This window comes from Vombatus ursinus, unplaced genomic scaffold, assembly GCF_900497805.2.
Source record: "Vombatus ursinus unplaced genomic scaffold, bare-nosed wombat genome assembly UNPS02014798.1, whole genome shotgun sequence".
NCBI classification, from domain to species: Eukaryota; Metazoa; Chordata; class Mammalia; order Diprotodontia; family Vombatidae; genus Vombatus; species Vombatus ursinus.
In genome coordinates this window covers 3,945,562-3,966,661 of record NW_020954576.1, presented here as the reverse complement: position 1 = coordinate 3,966,661, position 21,100 = coordinate 3,945,562, and the positions used below count along the sequence as shown (strand labels likewise).

General features: G+C 39.4%; 2 protein-coding genes across 2 annotated transcripts in view; one reads left to right on the top strand and one right to left on the bottom strand.

Annotated features, from left to right (window-relative positions):
- The window catches only part of LOC114049489 (TAF5-like RNA polymerase II p300/CBP-associated factor-associated factor 65 kDa subunit 5L), a 31,967-nt gene extending 21,916 nt beyond the window's left edge, over positions 1–10,051 (bottom strand). The window contains exon 1 of the mRNA XM_027870728.1: positions 9,950–10,051. The gene's annotated coding sequence lies outside the window, so the exon portion shown is untranslated. The remainder of the gene's footprint in view (positions 1–9,949) is intronic.
- Positions 10,052–10,302: 251 nt separating this feature from the next.
- LOC114049792 (unhealthy ribosome biogenesis protein 2 homolog) overlaps positions 10,303–21,100 on the top strand; it is a 46,279-nt gene continuing 35,481 nt past the window's right edge. Inside the window, exons 1-4 of the mRNA XM_027871201.1 lie at positions 10,303–10,439; positions 11,342–11,484; positions 14,427–14,603; positions 16,500–19,827. Coding sequence (XP_027727002.1) covers positions 11,359–11,484; positions 14,427–14,603; positions 16,500–19,827 — 3,631 coding nt within the window. The 5' untranslated portion in view covers positions 10,303–10,439; positions 11,342–11,358. The remainder of the gene's footprint in view (positions 10,440–11,341; positions 11,485–14,426; positions 14,604–16,499; positions 19,828–21,100) is intronic.

Sequence of the window (21,100 nt, the reverse complement as noted above, 5' to 3'; positions counted from 1 at the left end):
TTTTCCCTAGGCCAAGTTTAGCCATATTTTAGATTTTAATACATTTTCTTTTTTCTTCTTTCCATTTATATTGCTATACATTGCATATATTGTTTTCCTGATTCTCTTTACATCACTCTGCATAAGTTAATTTAAGTTTTTTTAGTTACCTAATGCATAGTAAATTCTGTTAAAGCCTCTTATTTTCATTTCTTTCTGCATTTTTTCTTGTATGTAGCAATTTGTGGCGGGGGGAGAGTTTCTTGTTAATTCCACAAAGCTTATTTTATTGGCTTGCTTAACCCAATAAAATACTTAAGGTTATTAACTTTGTATTTTACTTCATTTTCTTTTTATTTTTTAAAAGCATGCTCTTCTTTTAAGTTAATAATTTTTCTCTGGGATTAATTTTTGCTCATACTTCTTTGATGCTATTCTATTTCCATAAATTCTTACAAAGTTCTGCCCCATCCTAAGTTCCTTGAATTTACTTAAATTGTTATTTTTCTCTTTTATTTATTTCTTCCCCTTTTAAAATTTTCTTTTTGACCCATTTAAATATGAGTTTCAAAGCCTTTCCTTTTTCTCCTCTTATTTTAACTACCATTCTTTTGCTATATCCTTTTCTAAGAAGTTTTCCTTTGCTTTACCTTCCTTATTTCTTTTCCCTTCTAATCTACCCTGAATTCTATTCTGTTGCATGTGCTACATACCTTTACTTATTCTTTTTTTTTTATTGTGTTTCTCATGTAGGTAGAGTTTCTGAAGTATCAAGTTTAACCTCCCTCTATTCCATTTGTAGAGCTTACCTCATATCCTCTCTATTTTTTGCTGTCTCACTCTTAGAAACATTAGTTCATGAAAGAAACAATGTGGCATGGTAAGAATCATTCTGTATCCTAAATTATAAGGCCTGGTTTTGACGCTTACCCTTGAAACGTGCACTCTACTCCTAAGGTCTGATTATCTTCTCTCTGGTTCTATATACTCCCTACTGTACTGGTTGCTCTTGGAGACTCATACATCTCTCTTAGCATGCCTATTTTCCCTCAGATGAAACTCATTATAAGCTTTTGGTTTCTTTCCCAATGATACAGTTTAGGGGCATACTTATCTTTCTTTCCCCTAGTCCAACTCATCCTCTTTATTGCTTTTATTTAATTGTTCTGTACCTTCCTACACCAGTTGAAAGATTAAAGAAATATTAATTTCTTCACTATGGACTTGGAGGGAGGAGGACTGCAACTCCCATTCCACCTTCCTAAAACATGTAATTTATACTTTTGCCTCCTCCATAAGGCATAAAATTTGTAGGATTTAGTCTATGGAGTCGCACTTTTTTACTTCCGAACTCCTGATTCCTTAGTCCTGTAGGTCCTTTTTGTTTGTTGATGAACAGTGTCTTTATTTTTTCACTCCTCTAATTTACCTTTCTCTTACTTCTCTTTGGAATATGTGTGCAATTGGAACATTCTGTTTACTTCTGGGTTTATTTTTACAGGAATATTTCAAAAGGCTTTTTTAAGTTAATGGTCCATTTTACATAGATGATTAGGGATCAGTTTTTCAGGATATATTATGGATTGCAGCATGCACTCTTTTCATTTTTAGGCTATCTTATTCCATTCTTCCTCTGATTTCTCATGACTATGGAGTGATATTGCGTTAATCAAATTTAGGTTCTTTCACATTTAAAGTTCTCCCGGTTGCTTAAATCCTCTTATGTTACTGGGATTGTCAAACTTAACCACTACATTTTTTAGTGTTTCAGCATGGAATTTTTCTTCTGTTGGATCTGTGGACCCAAAAGATCATTATTTTGCAGCTTCTATTTAAAAGTTCTGAACAACCTTGTGTTATTTTCTACAGTATATATAGGTTCTTTTATGTTCTTCTAGAGAAGAGCTATGACCCTTAGGTTAATTCTGCACATCAAGTCTTCAAGGTGAGTTGCTTTCGCTTATATGGAATTCATGGTGTTTTGTTTTGTTTTTTAAATGTTGCCCTTTGCTTTTCTTCTGCCAAATTTTTGTAGTATTTTTGTGGGCCAAATTTTATTTTCTTTCCCTGAATTTCAACTCATCATGTTTTCATTTTTTTCTGTCCTGCTGTTTGTTTTAAAAATTCTGCATTCAGAGCTATGATTTCCAATCAAATTTCCTTCCTAATATCTTGTTTTAAAAGAAATTCGCTTTCTCTTGTGACCTATTCTGGAACTTCTTCCTGTTGTTCCATGATCTCTGGAAAAACTACAGGATTCTCATTTTGACTGGGGAATTACGGTTCCCTTCCTTTCATAGTATACTTGTTTAAAGTGTTTTGGTCTCTTTTTCACATTTTTATTCATTCTCATTCTGTCCTTATGCGCCTTTCCATTGGCTTATCAGCTTATGATCAATTTACTTCAGCTTTCTCTACTGTGACCCTTTGGTATTTTTGCCTTCTTTTTGTGTTTCCAGGCACCAATCTCTGATTTTCTTCTTTACTCTTAGGTCTTCCCCCTTTTACCGCTTGCACAGATCCCTACTCTCCTTTAACCTGAGTGGAGGGAGGAGGTTTGCAGGGGCATGAGAAGGGGGCTGGATGCCTGACCAGAATAAACCCAGCTGCATTCCCAGTCCCCTTTTCCTCAGAAATGGAAGTTTTCCTCCCTCTAGTTCTTTCTGCCACAATACTGAGCTGTCCATATCTTCTTCTGACTTCTGTTGCTCTCTCTTTCCTTTGAGTGAATGGGGAGAATCAGTGCCTGCCTCCCCTTGTGGGGTAAAGGAGGAGCTCAGCTGAGTCACTGATGTGGAAAAACAAGGAAAGCACCCACAGTCAGACCCTGACGCAAACACATCCTAGAAGAGGGCATTAATAGGAACAAGCAGACTTTTTGCAAGTGAAAGTCCACAGTAAACCACGTCTCTACTATTATACAACTGACCAAAAGCTCTACAGAAGACAAGATTCCATTGTTTGTTGACTAAAAAACTTTTGCTTCAGTAAAGATGAAGCCTTGAAGGTTTTCTTCCAAAAGGTTCCTGGCAGGTATTTCAAAATTACAAGACTCAATGGAAGATATAACAGAAATAAGATTGTCTGATGATCTGATTATCAAGTAAGGCATAAAAATGGAAGCATGTTTGCCAAAGGTATTTACCAGTGTCATGTGGGAGTTCCAGTGAAGAGTCAAAGTTGAAAAGGGATTCTCTACAGATGAAGTCCTCCAGATACTTGTCTACAGATGATATTGTGCTAGTTAGAGCAAGCCCCAAAACACTGCACAGTCTCCTGGACAAGATCCATAACCACTGAGAAGAGTTTGTCCTAACAAGCCACTCAGGAAAAACCAAGAGGATAAAAAATGACTATCGTATAGACTATGCCATGCAGTTGGATGGACAACCTATAGAGCTTATCTATTTATCTTGGACAAACACTGTAAATGGAAAATGAGTTGTATTTAGAATTAAGAATACAGGTTAGACTGCCTAGAGAAAATTGAAGAACTCCATTAATGACTCCAAATTTCTCCCTGAGATGAAGGCCTCTCTTTTTGTTGTTTTAAAATAATTTTTACTGATATCTTTTGCTTTTATTCCAATTCTTTCCCTTATATCTACCAAAGAGCCATCTTTTATAATAAAAAGTAGGAAAAAAGTTCAGCAAAACAAATCAAAACATCAAAAAAGTCCGATATTATCTGCAGTATTCCACAACTACCTTTACAAAGAAGTGAGGGTAGAAGGTCTATTTTTTTAAAATACACCAATATTCTACTGTTATTACATGCCTGCAAGTCATATAACATTTCAGTCTCTGAAAAATTCACATTGATTATCATACAGAAAGTTAAAGATGGGCTCAAGATGAGTGTAAGCAAGTTGTAACACAACAAATAAGGAATGGCAAAGAACTGGAGAAAAGGATGCCATCAGAGTAATACATATTTTTAAAATGGGCTGCTCATATGGTGAAGGTGAAGGATAATTGTTGGAGAGCTTTCCAGTGGTATCTACATGATGTCAAAGGAAAATAAAGATCTTTTACATACTGGACGAATCCCCTGTGGTTAAATTATGGGAGGAAACAGACAGGAGTTACATAGAATTCAACCAATACTTCCCTGCTCTCTCTGCACCTTTAGAATGAGCATCCATACAGTTGATTAGAAAGGACACAGGATAAAAGTGTGCATGGGGCAGTACCAATCCACTAATACCACCAGAAAAAATAACTAAGAAGGTTTTTTTTTTAAATTGAGACAAGTTTTACTATGGGACCAAGGGTCTGAGAATTGTATATTGGTTTATTTTCTAGTCAACTGATAGGGGCTGGAGGAGAGAGGAGGCAACTTAAGTCAAATAGTTAAGCTAAAAATTCAACTTAATTTGGGTTCAGTATTTTATCTATTCATCTTAATATTAAACTGCTTTCAGTATAGAATAAGATAAATCTTCTATCTGAATATATACAAAAACAACTTCTTGGTTTCCTCATACTCTTTGATTCTATTATTAAATGTCTTTTTCTGCATAGGAACAGAGATTATGCTGACAAATTAACATCACCTTGCTTCCTAAGGCATTATATATGGCATCCCTTAGTAACCATCTTTTGGAGCCATATGCTACCTGTTTTTAGAGTACCCATTATTATACCAAAGAAGTTTGGCTGAAAGAGTATTATTGAAATGAGAGTTAGTCTTGAGTCCCAATCTTGTTGTTAACTAGTTATGTGACCTTAAGTAAGTCCCTGACCTCATGTTTTCTCATCAATAAAATGAGGAGACAAATAATAAGGTTCACAGTTTATTCTAGTTTAAAACAAACTCTACCTAAAGGGCTTTTAGCACAGATGGCTCCGAGAGATGCTGATATATCATCCAGTTTTTAAAAAATCCATTAAAAGTCTAATGTGTGCAAGGCTTCGTGCCAGATACGGGGGATATACAGATAGAGATGATAATCTCACTCCCAAGGAATTTATAATTTATTGGGGGGAGGGAGGGAAGAAAAGGGAAGTATATAAGGAAGAAATGAAGTGTAGAGGGCAAATGGAGACAAAATGACATAAGAAACTTAAGGAGGCTCAAAAGAGACACATTCTTCCATTATGTTAACAATAAACTACAAAAGTAGAAAGTGACATGTGCTATTAGTTACAAATGAGCAATTATTAGCAGGTTTTACTTAAATGTTCTGGATAATTTACTTTGTAAGGTTTGTTGGGAAGTGTCTATTGTTACAACAAAGTTTCAGCTCTTTAATACTTGCAAAATAGTCATGGAAATATATAGGGCGCTAGGGGGCACAATAAATAGAGTATAGAGCCTGGTGTCAGAAGACTCTTCCTGAGTTCAAATCTGACTTCAGACACTAGCTGCGTGACTCTGGGTAAGGCACTTAACCCTGTTTGCCTCAGTTTCCTCATCTGTAAAATGAGCTGGAGAAGGAAATGGCAAACCACTCCAGTATCTTTGCCATGAAAACCCCAAATGGGGTCACCAAGAGTCAGACATGACTGAAAGAACTCAATAACATACACACAAAAGACATGAGAAAGAAGAATGACTTTCAGCTGGAGGTGAGGAGTATCGTGGATTACAGAAGGCTTTGTTCAAGATATGGCACCTGATTTAGAGCTTCAGGAAAGGCGAAGAAGGTTTAAATAGAGTATCCAAGTACTATGGATAACATAAACAAAGGTAATAGAGCTGGGAAAAGATTTGTACAGATTTTCCCTGACCATAGAACCCTAGAACGTTCCTTTTCACACTAGGTTTTCTCAAGGTTCAGCTCAATTGCTATTCTATCCTCACTTCCTTGGTTACTGGGGGAAATCTCAATAAAATGAATTTGTATATAATTTATATTTACTTATCTGCATACCCATTCTTCACCTATGCAACATCTCCTGAACACATCTCTAGTGTTGGACCTTATCACCTCACTCCTGGACTATTGCAATAGCCTGCTGGTGGGTTTGCCTGTTTGAAGTCTCTACTCCAATCCATCCTCTATTCCACCACTAAAGTGATTTTCCTAAAATACAGGTCTAATCATCTCACACTCATACTCCAGTGGCTCCCTATTGCCTCCAGGATCAAATAAAAAAGGCTCACCTCCTACCTTTCCAATCTTTTTCTACCTTACTTCCTCACACATACTATGTGATACAGTGACATTGGCCTCCTGGTTGGTTGTTCCATGAACAAGTCAATCCATCTCTAAGCATTTGTCTTCCATGTTTGGAATATTCTCTCTCCTCTCCTCCAACTATTGACATCTTGCCTTCATTTAATCCCAACTCCAATCCCACCTGCTACAGGAAGCCTTCCCTAACTCCTCTTAATTCTAGTGCCTTTTTTATCCTATATATATAGCTTGATTTGTATCTATTTGTTTGCAGGTTGTGTCCTGTAAGTTTCTTGAGGGCAGACATTATCTTTTACCTCCTTTTGTATCCCTGCTTAGCACAATGCCCGGCACATAGTAGGTGCTTTATGAATGTTTACTGATTGATATAATGTTAGCTCCTTGAAGAAGGGACTGTTTCTTTTTTTTCTTTTCTGTCTGTCTCCAGTGCCTTGCAGTTCCTGCTACATAGCAATAGCCTAATAAATGCTGGTTGAATGAAATGGCAAAATAACCGGAGAAAGAGTAATTTTAATTTAGTCAGGACATAAATAAAGTATGTGAAGGGAAATAGTATGAACTAAGGCTATAGAGGGTAGATTGTGGAGAACCCTGAAAACCAGGACAAGGAGTTTATATTTTATTGGGAGTAGGCAATGGAGTGCCAGGAAAGAGCTGGGCCCAGAGCAGTGATGTGATTAGGGTTAAGTTTTCCACATTTGTTAGACTACATGATCTCTAAGGTTCTTTTAAGCTTCAATGTTCCGTGCTCTCACAGGAGGATTACTGTGTTAGTGGAATGAAAGGCAGATTGAATGAGGGCAAAGAGATTGGTAGGCAATAATTTAGGTGAGAACCAGAGCTGTTGCAGTGAGAGTGGAAAGTAGGGGACATATTAGAGAGAGACTGCCAACCCCGAAAGGACTTGCCAAATAGACGGGTGGAAAGGGAAATAGAATCAAAGTTGACTGTAAGGTCTTAAGCAGTGGCAATGTTATCTACAAAAATCAATGGGGGAAGAAAAGCATCATAAAAGCAAACTTTTGAGCCACCATATGTGAGGCACTATCAATCAATCAATACCTGATATCTGATTATTAATCATTTATTATATGCCAGACATTTGGCTAAGTACTGAGATAAAACCGAAGCAAAAGTATAAACACAGTCCTTGCCCTTAAGAAACATATACACTAATGGGGGAGACAATCTGTTAATGAATAGGTACACATACAATATGTACAGAGTAGAAAAGAGGTAATTTTAGAGGAGATGGCTTCAATGATAGCGGGGACTGGTAAGGCCTCCTGAAGAGGGTAGCATTTGAACTGAATTTTGAAAGAAGTCAGAGATGTCAAGAGGTGGAGGTGAAGAGGGAAAACATTCTAGGAATGGGGACAGCCGGGGAAAGTCATCATGTGCAAAAAACAGCAAGGAAGTGGTGTCACTGGACCATAGAGTGAATAGAGAGGAGTAAGATTGAAATAAATAGTAGGAAGGGGCCAGTTTATGAAGATCTTAGTGCCAAACCAAAGACTTAATTAATATTTGATCCTGGAAGTAGAAAGGGGCCATCAATGCTTAAGGAGTGACATGGTCAGACCTATGTGAAAATCCCTTTGGCAGATGCACGGTGGATGAACCAGAGTGGGAAGAGACATAAAGCAGATCAACCAGAAGGTTACTGCAATAGTCCAGTGTAGACTAGAGATCACACAGGAATGATATTACTAAGTTAGAAATGACAAGATTTAGCAATTGATTGTTTATGTAGAGTGAGAGTGAGGAGTAGAAGTGAACCCTGAAGTTGAGAATCTAGTAGAATGAGAGGGGAGAGTTTTGGGGAAAAGATAATAAGTTCTATTTTGGACATGTTGAGTTTTAGATGCCAATGATACATCCAGATTGAACATATAGGACCAGAGCTCAGATAAGAAACTATAGTAGGAAATACAGATCTGAAATAATCTCCATAGGGATAATTGAACCCATGGGAGCAGAGGAGATAACAGACAGTATAGAGCAAGAAAAGGGCCCAGGACAGGCTTGGCGGCACACTCGAAGTTAAGTGTGACCTGGATGAAGAGCCAGCAAAGTTTGAGGAGTACTCCAGGAGGAAGGAGAAGGAAGAACAAGCAATGTCAAGAAACCCCAGGGAAGCAATGCAAAGACTACTTTACAAAAAAAAATAAAAAAGGCAAAACAATGATTAAAAGTCACACATTTACTTGTGAGCTGATTCTTCAAGAGGAGAAAATAAACTCATGTTCTTACCAGCAATCTAAAAGAAGATCTTAAAAAGTGCTAACGATTAATAAAGGAAGCTAAATTGAAAACCAAAAGTTATTATACTAATTCATCAATCAACCAGCATTTATTAAGTCTCTATCTTAGCTAGGCACTGAGCTAAGTGCTGGGGATACAAATACAAAATAGAAGGAATGAATAAAAAACCATAGATTAAGTGCTTACTATATGTGAAGCACTGGAGTTACAAATCGAAAAAGCAGGTAATCTGTCCTCAAGGAGCTTACATTTTACTGTGCCATCACAACTGAAAACAAAATCAAAAAAGGTTCCAACCTAGGAAGAAAAAAATTGACCACCACAGAACAGTTTAAGCTGCATGTGATCTGACTAATTCAGTCAACTTGGCTCCCCAGTTTTATTTTCCTTAGAAGCTGGGTTCACTCTAGAGTCTGCATTAATTAGCTCCCTGACCCCACCCAGTCACCCCTTAGACTGGTATCATCTAGCTCTGTAAAGTATCCAGCTTAGGGGAAATTACACTATTAACACTGTATCCCAACTAAAAGTCCCAACTAGGATTATCATGATGAGGTCAGAGACTATAACTTAGACGTCTAAGTAACTTAACGTAAGATGATGAGTAGAGAAGAGTTCTCTTTGGGTCATAGGTACAAAATACAAATTAGGAGATCTAGATTATAAAAGCAACGCTACAACCAGTTAAAGGAAGCAAACTGCACAAAGCTTTACTGCACTGACTTCCGCTAACTTTAAAATGATAGCAATTTTCGAAATCCACTCTCTTCATAGATTTGTTTTACGTAAAAAAAATGCTTTTAATAGAATATTGAGGGGGAGGCACGTCCCCCTAGAACCTACAAGTTTTTAGCAGTAGAATCTGCTCCATAACATAGAAACTCATTTTGCCAGAAGGAGCCAAATGTCTAGGAATCTAGTTGATACACCTCTGGACGCCTTGTGTCACTGGCTGCTTAGAAAGGTTTGCTGATGTACCCACGCTGAAGAGCTGTTGAGTTTGACCTTGAATGTGGTTAAATGGAACCGGGGGGAAGTGTTTTCTTAAAGTTTATTCCGGGCTCCACCACGTTCGTCTCTTGGGAGCTGTCCTTTACCCAACTCCGTCCCCATCACGACTTAAAGCGAATACCCCTCCTTCCCGGCCGGCTCTGGATCCCCCCTCCGCGGTCCCTCCCGCTCCTCCGGCGTGGAGGATGTGTCGGTGTCCGCCGGGGAAGGAGATGGAGGCGGCCGCGGCAGGCAGATGAGACAGGGCAGGGGCAGCCAGAGCGCCGTCCGCCTTCTTTCCTCCCGAACCAGGCCGGGCGCCGGCGGCGCGCGGTGCCCCAAGCAGCTGCCCGGCGCTGGGCGAGCTCCGGGGGCCGCCGCCGCCTCCCCCACCCCCCACGCGGCCGGGAGCAGCAGCCGCAGCGCGTGCCCCGCGCTAGGCCTCACCCCCGCGCGCCGGCTCCAGAGAGAGGCGGGCGGCGGCGGCGGCGCTGCCCCGCTCTCGGCCTGCGCGCGCTCAGGCTCGCGACCCCCCTCCTTCCCGCCCGCCCGCCCGCCCGTCCCACACTCACTGAACATCCCAGGCGGCTCCGGCTCCTCCTGCCGCCGCAGCCACCCGGAACCCGCCGCCTCTGCCTCCCTCGCCTCTGCGACACGTTCCCACTCGGACTGCCGATTCAGCCCGGCCCGCGGCTCCCGGTCCCCGCAGCCGCCACTGCGGCTCGAGGCGACCGCTCCATGACTGACTGACACGGAGCGGGCCGGCGGGGCTGGGCCGCTCAGACCCTCTAACGCGCAATCCCCTCCACCAATAGGCGAGCGGCCTCGGCGATTGGCTGGAAATGCCTGGCGTGCGTGACTCCCCACCCCTCCTCAGCCGGCCGGCGGCGCCTAGGCGGAAGGAACGTAGGCGGAGGTCCTGGGAACCTACCCACGTGGTTAGCAACGTGGGAATCTGCGCTTCTGCCGCCGTGGAAGCGTGCTGAAACTGACCGCTCGGTGGGACTGGCAGTCAGCCCATCTTCCTTCTTCGTTCCTCTTCCGCGGGGACACCCCGTCTGGGTAAGTGTAGACCCCGTTAGGGTGAGGAGTCTGGAGGTGGTCGCTGTCCTTCCTAGGAACTCTCCTTCCTGACCCCGCCCCCTCCTCGCTTTGCGGGACTCGAATTAGTTATATCAATAAAGCATTAGTTGAATCCCAACTGTGCCCTTGGTACCTTAGTCTCTGTGCCTTTCGGTCCGCGGGCGTACTTTGTTGCATCTTAATTTCTACCGACTGTCCCTTTATCCCCGCTCTGTAATCTCCGTTACAGTCACTGGGGATGTCGCTGGGGACAATGACTTAAGCAACCAGTCAGCCTAACTGAATAATACTGGAAATTTTTGTTTTGTAAATTTGCAAAAAGTCGATTTAGGGTGCTTTGAATAACAGGTGTGAACAAAAGAAACAATTGCTTTTTCCAATGAATCTTTCCTTTCAGGAATGTGACGAATGTACTGTTTTCATAGAAGATGTGTACAGAAATTCATCACTTAATTTTCTTCTAATCTAAAAAAGAAATGTGAAAACAAAATTGAGTGTTTTGGTTTATGGGGGACTTTATGTCAGTTCATTCAACATTTATTTCGAACGAAAATAGGTCCAATCCTGAGGCTAGAGAAGAAGAGAAGTTGGCAAATGAGAGTAAATCTTGAAGCTCACCGAAGCAGAATGTTTATGTTTGTACATATAGTGTAGTGTAGTGAATTTTTGTCAGGATTTTCCTGTAGTTCACGGAGCTTTGTTAACAGAATTACAATATTTTTATATTTATGTTTGTTGATGATTTTAATCTACTTTTTCTAGACATTAACCTAGATAGGCTATTTCATGTAAACACAATTGATAACATTATCTCTTATTGTCTTTTTAATGCTTGTGAGGTTTGCTCTTAATATTTTTTCCCCTAACATTTCTTATTACAGAGAGAGTACTTGTCATAATGGCTGCTATTTATTCTGGTATATCCCTTAAATTGAAAAGTAGCAAAACTGCCTGGGAAGACAAACTGAAATTGGCTCACTTTGCATGGATTTCCCATCAGTGTTTTCTTCCAAATAAAGAACAAGTAAGTCTAAGCTTAGGTCTTTCACAAGATTTTTTTTTTAGTATTAGTATTATTATGAAAATAGTTTTGGTGTAGTAGACATACTTTGAGAGCCCCTTTTCTTGAGTAATGTTATGTACTTATGTTTTGATATTATAATATAACGTGTATGTTATACCTTAATTTTGAATTGTTGCAGATCAAAAACTTTGTCTGCAATATAGAGTTTTAGAATTGCCTGAAACGCTGAAAAGTTAAATGACTTGCCAGGAGTCACATTATCCATTAGAGAGAGAACTTGAACCCAGATCTTCCTGACTCAGCAACCAGTTTTCTTATCTACTTTGTCCTATTGACACTTATGTTAATTAAGATGTAGATAAACTGGATATAGAAGGCATTTCCTTAAGGTCACATAGAGAATATGATAATAGAATCTAGGTTACTTCTGTTCAGGAACTTTTTCTGCTCTTCATTGTACATCCTTAGTAATAGTAATGACAATAGCTTGTTTGTATAGTACTTAAAAGTTTACAAAATATTTAAATATATTTCATCCCCACTTTTATGCTCACAACAACCTTTTGAATAATCTTACTAGTTATTGTTGTGACTGTTGTAAAGATGTGGAAACTGAGGCACAGAGAAGTTGTGAGTTGCTATAGAAGATGGAATGGCATCAGACACTTAATTGCTATATGATCTTGGAAAGTGACTTAACTTCCCTGGGCCTAAGTTTCCTCATCTGTAAAATGGGGATAATGATAGCACCTGCCTCCCGGGGTTGTTGTTAAGATCAAAAGAGATAATACATGCAAAGTGCTTTGCAAACCTTAAAATACTATATAGATAAATACTGTGCATTAGGATAGAAAATTTTAATTTTTTTCCCAGTCTTCTGTATTTGAGTTGATTATTGATATAGAACAAGAGCATTTCTCTTTCTGGTTTTTATATATCTCATTTAGGAAGTTATGTCTATCATTAGGTTCGTAGGAAACACTGAAGGTCTTCAGGTTAAGAAGTTATACCATGTGTAACAACTTGGAAAGGTTGATCAAAAAATAGTTTTACCAAGAGGACAAAAATATTTATGATGATCAGCTATGTTTTTTGAAGTTTTAAGTTGCTTCAAGCCAGGGGCCATATCTTCTACTTACTAATAAAAATGATAGCATTAATATATAAATGATACTCCTTATCCACTATCATTTGGACACATATTGATTTATTTTATAGAAATGGTGATGGTTTTGCTATGAACTAACTATACTGTTTCTTCTGGTCCCCCTTGTGATCTCCTGGTACCCCTTGTAATTACAAAGGTCAAGAGCTAGCGCTAAGTGTGTGGTCCAAGGCTATGGAATAAAGCAGGACTTTGGTCCATTGGATTTGAAGACTTTGTGTTCTTTAAATACCACTAGTAAACTGATATATTTAGCCACAGATTAGATTCCCTCCAAGTTTTCATTGAGCATTTACTATTTGCCAGTATTCTGTTTCTGGAGCATCTATATTCTGGAGTAGCTGTTCTCAATCTTTTTGGTCTCAGGGCTTAAAAATTATTGAGGACCCCAAAGAACTCTTGTGTGTTATATCTGTCAGTGTTTACTGTTTTAGAAATTAAAAGTGATAAATTTTTATGAATTCATTTAAAATGACAATGATAAACCCATTACATGTTAATATAATTAACATTTTATACAAAAGAAGTCTTTTCTAAAACAAAAAAATAATATGAAGAGAGGCAATGTTTTACTGATTTTTGCAAATCCCTGTAATATCTGACATAATAAAAGCCAGCAAGATTCCTATATCTGCTTCTGCATCCAATCTGTTGCAGTGTTCCTTTATATGAAGAAAACCTGACCTCACACAGATATATAGTTGGAAAAGAAGGCATATAATAGACAAATAACATCTTAGTATTATTATCCAAATAGTTTTGATGTCATGGATGGACACCCTTTGAGATCCCTTGATCTTTTTTTTTTCTTTCTTTCTTTCTTTTTTTGTTTGTTTGTTTTTGGTGAGGCAACCGGGGTTAAGTGACTTGCCCAGGGTCCCACAGCTAGTGTTAAGTGTCTGAGACCAGATTTGAACTCAGGTCCTTCTGACTCCTGGGCAGGTGCTCACTGCACCACCTTGCTGCTGGAGAGATCCCCTGATCTTGAGTAATATTATATATATATGTCCTCAGTAGCCACCATATGATGATTACAATCTCTTATTCCTTTCCCTCAAGTAACATTGAAATAAAAGGACACACAGAGAACTGTACCCTATTCCAGCAATGATCTTCCACAGCACTTACCTCAATTCATCCTATTCCTAACATTTATAACCTCATTAGTAATGTTCCTACAGCTTTCTGTTAGCGATCAATAAATCTGATTTTGTAGGTGAAATTTGTTTTGTCTGAATCTGCTTTTCAACATGACAGTTCCCTGCAACTACTGTTGTGCATTTGAAATGAAATATAACTTAAAAGATGAAAAATGTAAGGACTTCAACGGTGTTTTTTCCCCTCAGCTTTCAATGAAGGAGAAAAAAGTTCAAAGGGATTTTTTTCTTTTGATTTTTACTATTTTAGAAAAATAAATTAAAGCATGTAATTATCTCTCAATGCTCTTATTGTCAAAGTTGAATTATGAAAGGTGGATTTTCTATAACAGATATTTGAGCTTAAATAGAAGTATTTTGGGGGTTTTTTTGTGAGGCAATTGGGGTTAAGTGACTTGCCCAGCATCACACAGCTAGTGAGTGTTGTGTTTCTAAGGTCAGATTTGAACTCAGGTCCTCCTGATTCCAAGGCCGGTGCTCTTTCTGCTGCACCGCCTAGCTGCCCCAAAAGTCTGTTTTAAAAAACCCCCATTTCTTAAATTTTTGTTATAAATACTACATGTCATTTTTTTCTAATGAAATGACATTCTTTTCACAATATTAACTCCCTTCAAATGTAGGTATTACTTGACTGGGCAAGACACAGTTTGGTTACATATTACAAGAAAAAACTTGAACTGAAGGAGGACATTGTTGAAAGACTTTGGATCTACTTGGATAACATCCTGCACAGCAGAAAATTACAGAATCTCATCAAGAATGGAAAGACAGTAAACCTTCATTTTTCACTAGCCAAGGTAACGCTTACTCATGGTATCCCACAAATGATTTCTGTTTTCCCTCACACCCAGTTGTTAGTATCTTACTTCTCAAAGTAGTATGAAATACGTTTCTGTTTGAAACTCAATCAGGAAGCCTTTATTAAGTATTTAAAATGTCAGACACTGTGCTAAGCTAAGCTCTGGGGTTATAAAGAAAGGGGAAAACAGCCCTTGCCCACAAGGAGTTTACATTTTAATGGGGCTGTAAAAGAAATAGATACATACAAGATACAGAGTAGATAGAAGATCAAAGATTAAGTTTGAGAGCAAGACCTACTGGATTGTGATCTTCATAGGCTGTTAAAATTGAAGGAAGTTTAGCCATCTAGTCACCTCCTTTTACAGAGAAGGAAACTGAAGTTCGTAGAGATGGAATGAGGTTGCCACTAGTGCACAGAATGCCAGGCGTGGAGTCAGGATAACTTGAGTTCAAATCCAGCCTCAGATACTTACTAGCTGTGTGACTCTGGGCAAGTCATATAACTGCTGCCTGCTTCAGTTTCCTCATCTGTAAAATGGGGATAATAATAACACCCACTTTCCAGGGTTGTTGTGAGAATAAACTGAGATAATTGTGAAACATTTTGCAAACCTTAAAGTACTAAAGGAAATGCTACTTGTTGTTAAGAAACTCAACTACTTAATGGAAAGCTGGGACTATAACCCATCTCTCTTGACTGCATATCCAGTACTTTGTCTGCACCACCATGCTTCCCTCCTTTTGACTCATTCAGCTTCAAGCTTGAATATTTCACTTCTTTCTACCTGTATAATGAGCGTGATACCTCTATACACTATTGCCAGACACACTGAGAATAGGTCTAAACCTTTTCAGATGATTAGAGATCCATTTAGGTCTCAGATGTATTCAGTCAGATCCTATTCCCCACCTACTCCTGTATACCACTAGTTTGTTTCATAAAGAACCAAATCCTTTCTGTTGTTGGGCTCTGCCGGAGATTGGACCACTATTTGCCAATAATTAGGGAAATCTGTAGATAGGTGGGCAGGGTACAGTAGAGGCTCAAGATGGAAGGAAAGTATATCAAATCCTAAGACTCAAGGAAAAGAGAAGTTGGCAAAGGCCTGATTGGTCTATTAATGTAGAGACAGTGGGGTGACACAGGGCCTGAGATGAATGAATGAATGAGTTGCCCATCAGAGTTCAAAGTTGATGGAATGTATGCTAAAGATTAGAAATCTGAAGTGCAGAGAGTGTAGGAATTACTTCTTTGTCAGACTCTAGCTGCTTCCTAGAAGTTAAAGTCCTATGTTGAGCTGCATAGTGGTGGTCATGATTGGACCTTGCTGTCTCCTGCTAACTCCACCATTCCCACCAATTTAGGGACCTATGTACCTAGTGTCAAAAGTTATTCAGTATTTCCAGGTGCAATTTGGAATGGAAATATATTTCATTATGTAATTTTTAATTGATTTTTGTAAATAATTGGCTGAAACCTGGATATGGGAAGATGTGATGGATTCATTTTCCAAAATTGGGGGATGTGTAAGCTGAGGGCCCTTTTGTGAACCAAACATGATCTTTTTGCATGCTGGTCAAAACAAATGCAAAATAAGATGTAGTTTTACTAACATCAGAAGCACAAATTGCCTTATGGGGCATCCTTGGAGTGATTTTTGGATATTGTGATGATAATAAGTTCCCCACCGATGCTTTATACTTTGGCTTACGTTATGTTTAGTTTAGATGTGATCTTAAAAAATGTTTTGAAGTAAAAGTCTAGTCCCTAGTGTAACATGTGTTAGGTGGTCATCAGGATGGCTTTACACTATCCTCATGTTGTATTTCCATGCCACTGGGGGCAGTGCCGGTGTTTTATTATTATCATTATTTTTATTTTTCATCTGCAGATCATAAATGAAAGAATAGCTGAGTTCTCTGCTTCTGATGCTCAAAGAAATGTGTGTGCTGTGCTGAGCTGCTGCCAAGGCATTCTATCAACGCCTGCTCTTGCCATCATTTATACAGCCAAGCATGAGCTGATACTGGAATTATTAAGCAAGCTGTGCTGTCTGGCATGTCGACATCCCGAAGGAACTTTTATATCCCACTTGTTTGAAGTTCTCCACTTGGCTTTTAGTCAGTACCTCCTGATCCAGCGTCAGCAGGTCAATCCAAACCGTGTGTTTGGGGAAGTGATTGGGCACCTATTCCAGCCATGCCTTGTCTTAAGGCACTTGCTTTCCGTTGGTACGTGGACACAATGTGACCAAGGTCGTGTGCGGCAGTACTTGAGCAGGGAAGTTCGGAATCAGATTGAGTTGGTCATTCAAGGTGGAATCTTTCAGCCAGAATTGTTATCCTCTTACAAAGAGGAGCTCCTATTGAAAGAGCAGTCAAAGGACAAGAAGAAAGAGGCTATTAAAAGTATCCTGACACCAACCAACACCATGATCAACAAACTAGTTGATGTAGGCTCCTGCGAACCATCTCTCCATTTAACTGTTGTGGCTAACTCAGTGTCTTTGCTATATAAACTCTTTCTGGATTCTTACTCTAAGGAAGAAAATCAACTCGTTTGTTTCCATTTACTCCCCAAGCTTTTTGGCTGCCTAAGGATTTCGTGCCTCCCAGACGAGCAGGTAGAGGCCCTTTCCCTATCAGACTGGACTAATGAACTTTTGGTTGTAGAACAACTCCTGAACTTGGTGGCTAACAACAATATCTACAACGTGGCTGCTGACCGGATCCGGCACAAGGAGATACAATTCCAGTTTTATCGCCAACTTGCTGAGCTCCTGATAAAACATTCACAGGCCTTTGTGCCAGCATGGTTCCGATGTCTCAAGACTTTGATCTCCTTGAACCATCTGATTGTGGAGCCAGATCTGGATGACCTGGTTGCTTCAGCCTGGATTGATGCCGATGTAACCGAGCCTCGAACCAAGAAGTCTCAGGAAGCCCTCATCAATGCGCTGTTCCAGACTTATGCCAAACTCAGACAGGTGCCTCGGTTATTTGAGGATGTTTTGGGGGTGATTTGTCGGCCAGCTGCTGAGCATCTGAGGCAACCTGTTTTGACTTTGAACCTGACAGTAGTGCTTCGGGATTGTCTCATAGAGTTGCCTCCAAATCAGATCTTGGACACATGGTCCCTTCTGCTAGAGAAGTGCCAGACGTTTGTGCTGCCTTATGTGAAGGGTGATTCTGACATGGCCCTCAAGTTGCTGTCCCTGAGTTTATTGCTGCATGGTATCTTGTTTAGCATGCGATGTTTGGATAGTGGCACTCCACTGCCTGTTGTCAAGTGCACTCAGCAGGTGATGGAGAAAATGCTTCAAGAGGTCATTCAACCTATGCTTGACCTTCTAAGCAATTACCAGTCCCGGACTTCAAAGCTTGATCTGTGGCTAGAGAAGGTCAGGGATTCTGCAGTCCTGCTGTCCTATACATGGGCAGAAATTGACACTATGCTTAGTTTGAACTGCAGGCAATATGTCCCTGTAGTGGGAGCTGTTGCAGACATTTCCTCTGAGCACTTGAGCCTCTCTTCATTCCTTGCAGGTATCAATATGAAACAGTGGGAAAAGGTACAAGAACTTACAAATCATTTTGCCTTCACTAGCAAGTATTGCTTAGAACTGCTATATATGCAGAAAATGAAAAGAACTTTAATGCGAATGAGCTTCCAGTCTGATATAGACCTTCAGACTTTAAAGGATGATGCTGCCTTCATTCTCCGTTCTGGCAAAAAAAGCTTGAGACAAGGGGTTATTTTAACCATGTGGAATCACCAAATAGGGACATTGAGTTCTTCCTCTTACCCAGTGGCACATTGGCACTTGATTGTGTCAAATCTTACAATTCTTCTTTCCTATCTGTCTTCAGATGATGTGACCTATATAGCCAATGTACTTCTTAGGACTTTGCCCACCACTGAAATCCAGGAAAGCTTAGCAGAAGAAGAATCATCTATCACAATTAGACAGGTGTCCCAAGCTTTGTTTCACAGTCCCCTTTTTCCAGAAATGCAATCCCTCCACTCTGCTTTCTTAAGCTGTATTATTGAGAGATGCACTAGGATTCTGTTTTCTGGCAACCATAATGACAAGAAACTCCTAAGTCAACAATTACCCTGGCTTTTTGAAAAGGATCACATAATTTTAACACAGTGGGAAATCAAATCTGAAAAAGATGGTCCTGAGCCTTTGGAATCAAAGGAAGAAGTTGCTCAGAACTTGCTGAGGTTAGCAAAGACAGACATCCCCATTATTTTGAAGGGAGACCAACTAGAAAAAATCATGGGCATACTGGAATTTTTTTCTGTTTTAAAATTGGACTCTCTCTTGCCGTCATACCACGTACATTGTTTTCTTCTGTTGCTATCCACGGCAACCAACACCAAAGCCGATAGCTCTTGCGTATCAACAGGGAGTCTCAAATTTCTAATGACTTCTTACCAGCTTCTTGATTATTTGCAAAAGGGCAAAAATGCCCGCTTGATGTTTAAAATCATGTATGCTAGTGATATATTTGAGGTCATATTGACTTCACTGTTTAATGTGAGCAAGAGATTTCTCGTTGATGTGGACACACCTTCCTGGTTGGAATTCCTCCAGGTAGTAGGGACTTTCTTAGAACATTTTTTTGAGGTGACCATCCAGTTGAAGCTGAGTCTGGTCCTCAATTTTGAGAAAATCTTATCATTTATCTCAAATTGCACAATATACAAGGAAACAACTTCAGGCAAGCAGTTGGAAAACCGAGGCTCCCTAAGCAGACAACTTCTTTTGGTGTCTTTAACTAAATTGTGCCAAATTTTGAATTGTTACGTTGAGCAGAAGAAGTTCTCAAGTAGGCTGCTTGATTTGTTGCAGCAAGCCATCCTCCACACCGGAGTATTTGTCCAGCTTTGCTCAGAGAACAAAGACTGGCTCCTTCCTTCAGTTTTCATTTCATCCATTACCACGCTCCTTAAAGTTGAACTGAGCCATCAGTCCCGGGCCAGAGATGCAACATGTTCAGAAGCCAAAGACAGCATGCTGCTTTCCCATACTCCTTTGTATAGGAAAGTTTATTCCTGGATATTGACAGAATTGCCGAGTCTGGCGGCAGATGACCAGTCATTCAAGTTAGCCTTGCAGTTCTTGACACTGTTCTCTTCGACGCTAGAGTTGCATCCCAGTGAGGATACAGTTTTTGTTAACATATTTCATTCCATAAAAAGAGTCCTTGCTGGTATGTTGCTTTATCTTCAGCTAATTTTGTATTATCTACTATGAATTATTGGGAAAAATGCTTCTGGGGCTGTTGCTTATTTGGAATTTAACTACATACAATTTTGAAGTCTAGTACTCTCTTTTTTTCTTAATGGCCAGCCACCCATTGATTAAACTAGATGGAACAGTTCCAGTTGTTCCGTTTCACTAGTGATAATGGCTCTTTCTTTTCTCGGAATCATCTGAGAAAAGACTAGTCTGTGTCTAATCTTTCTTAATATAGGCATACTTTGTATAAGGTTGCACTGACCAATGACCTTTTTTGTAGAGAGACACAATTATGCGGTAGAGAGAACTTTTGAATTGGGATCAGGAGACTACGGTTCCACATGAGGGCCTGACACTTCCTAGATATGTGACCCTGAGCCAGGTTTAGCTTCTCTTAGCTTCAGTTTTCTTGTTTGGAAAAGTGGTCTGTTGATGCTTGTATTATCTACTTTGCATCCTCCATGTGAAACAAGTGTTTTTTTTTAAACCTACAAACTATATAAACGTAAACTCTTATTACTTCTAACAAAATCTAACCGTAGTCATGAAACTCTACTGTAATATCATTTGACCAATCACCTAATTTTAATGTTATTCCTGGGGAATGACCTTCCCCTATTCTCAAAATAATGCTTTTAAATGCATAAAATAAAGTACATAGAATTATAAAGGAAACTAATTATTGAAATGCAATGTTGAAAACGTTTTTTTTTAAAAGTTAATGAACCCCAGGTTAATAATCTATCACAATTAGACAGGTGTCCCAAGCTTTGTTTCACAGTATTAAGTATTAAGTAAGATGCCAGCATTATCATTTGTTTTTGTTTTAGAGCTACTGTGCTGTTAAAAAAAAGTAACATCTTATAGGATAGAGGAACCTCATAAGGGATTGTTAAGGTTTTTAGCCATCATGTTCTGTAGTGATTTATTAGGCTGTCTTATAGTTTATAATTGTTGATAGGAAATAATTTACCTACAGATGAAGAATAAACAGTAACTTGTATTTAGCTAGTTACACCATCACTTAGAGTCCTTGATCTTTTTAAGTAGAGGGTGGGGTAGATCAGTTCATTAATCTAATATACCCCTTACAATAAAGGTACAGATTTCTTTCTCCCAGTTGACAAGCTCATAGCTTGTGAGGAGATGACATATTTTCTGATTTATCTGTTGATGGCTACAAAGCTTTGTTTCCAGTTCAAGGCAGGACTGTATTAACAAGTGAATGTTGCAGTCTAGAAAGT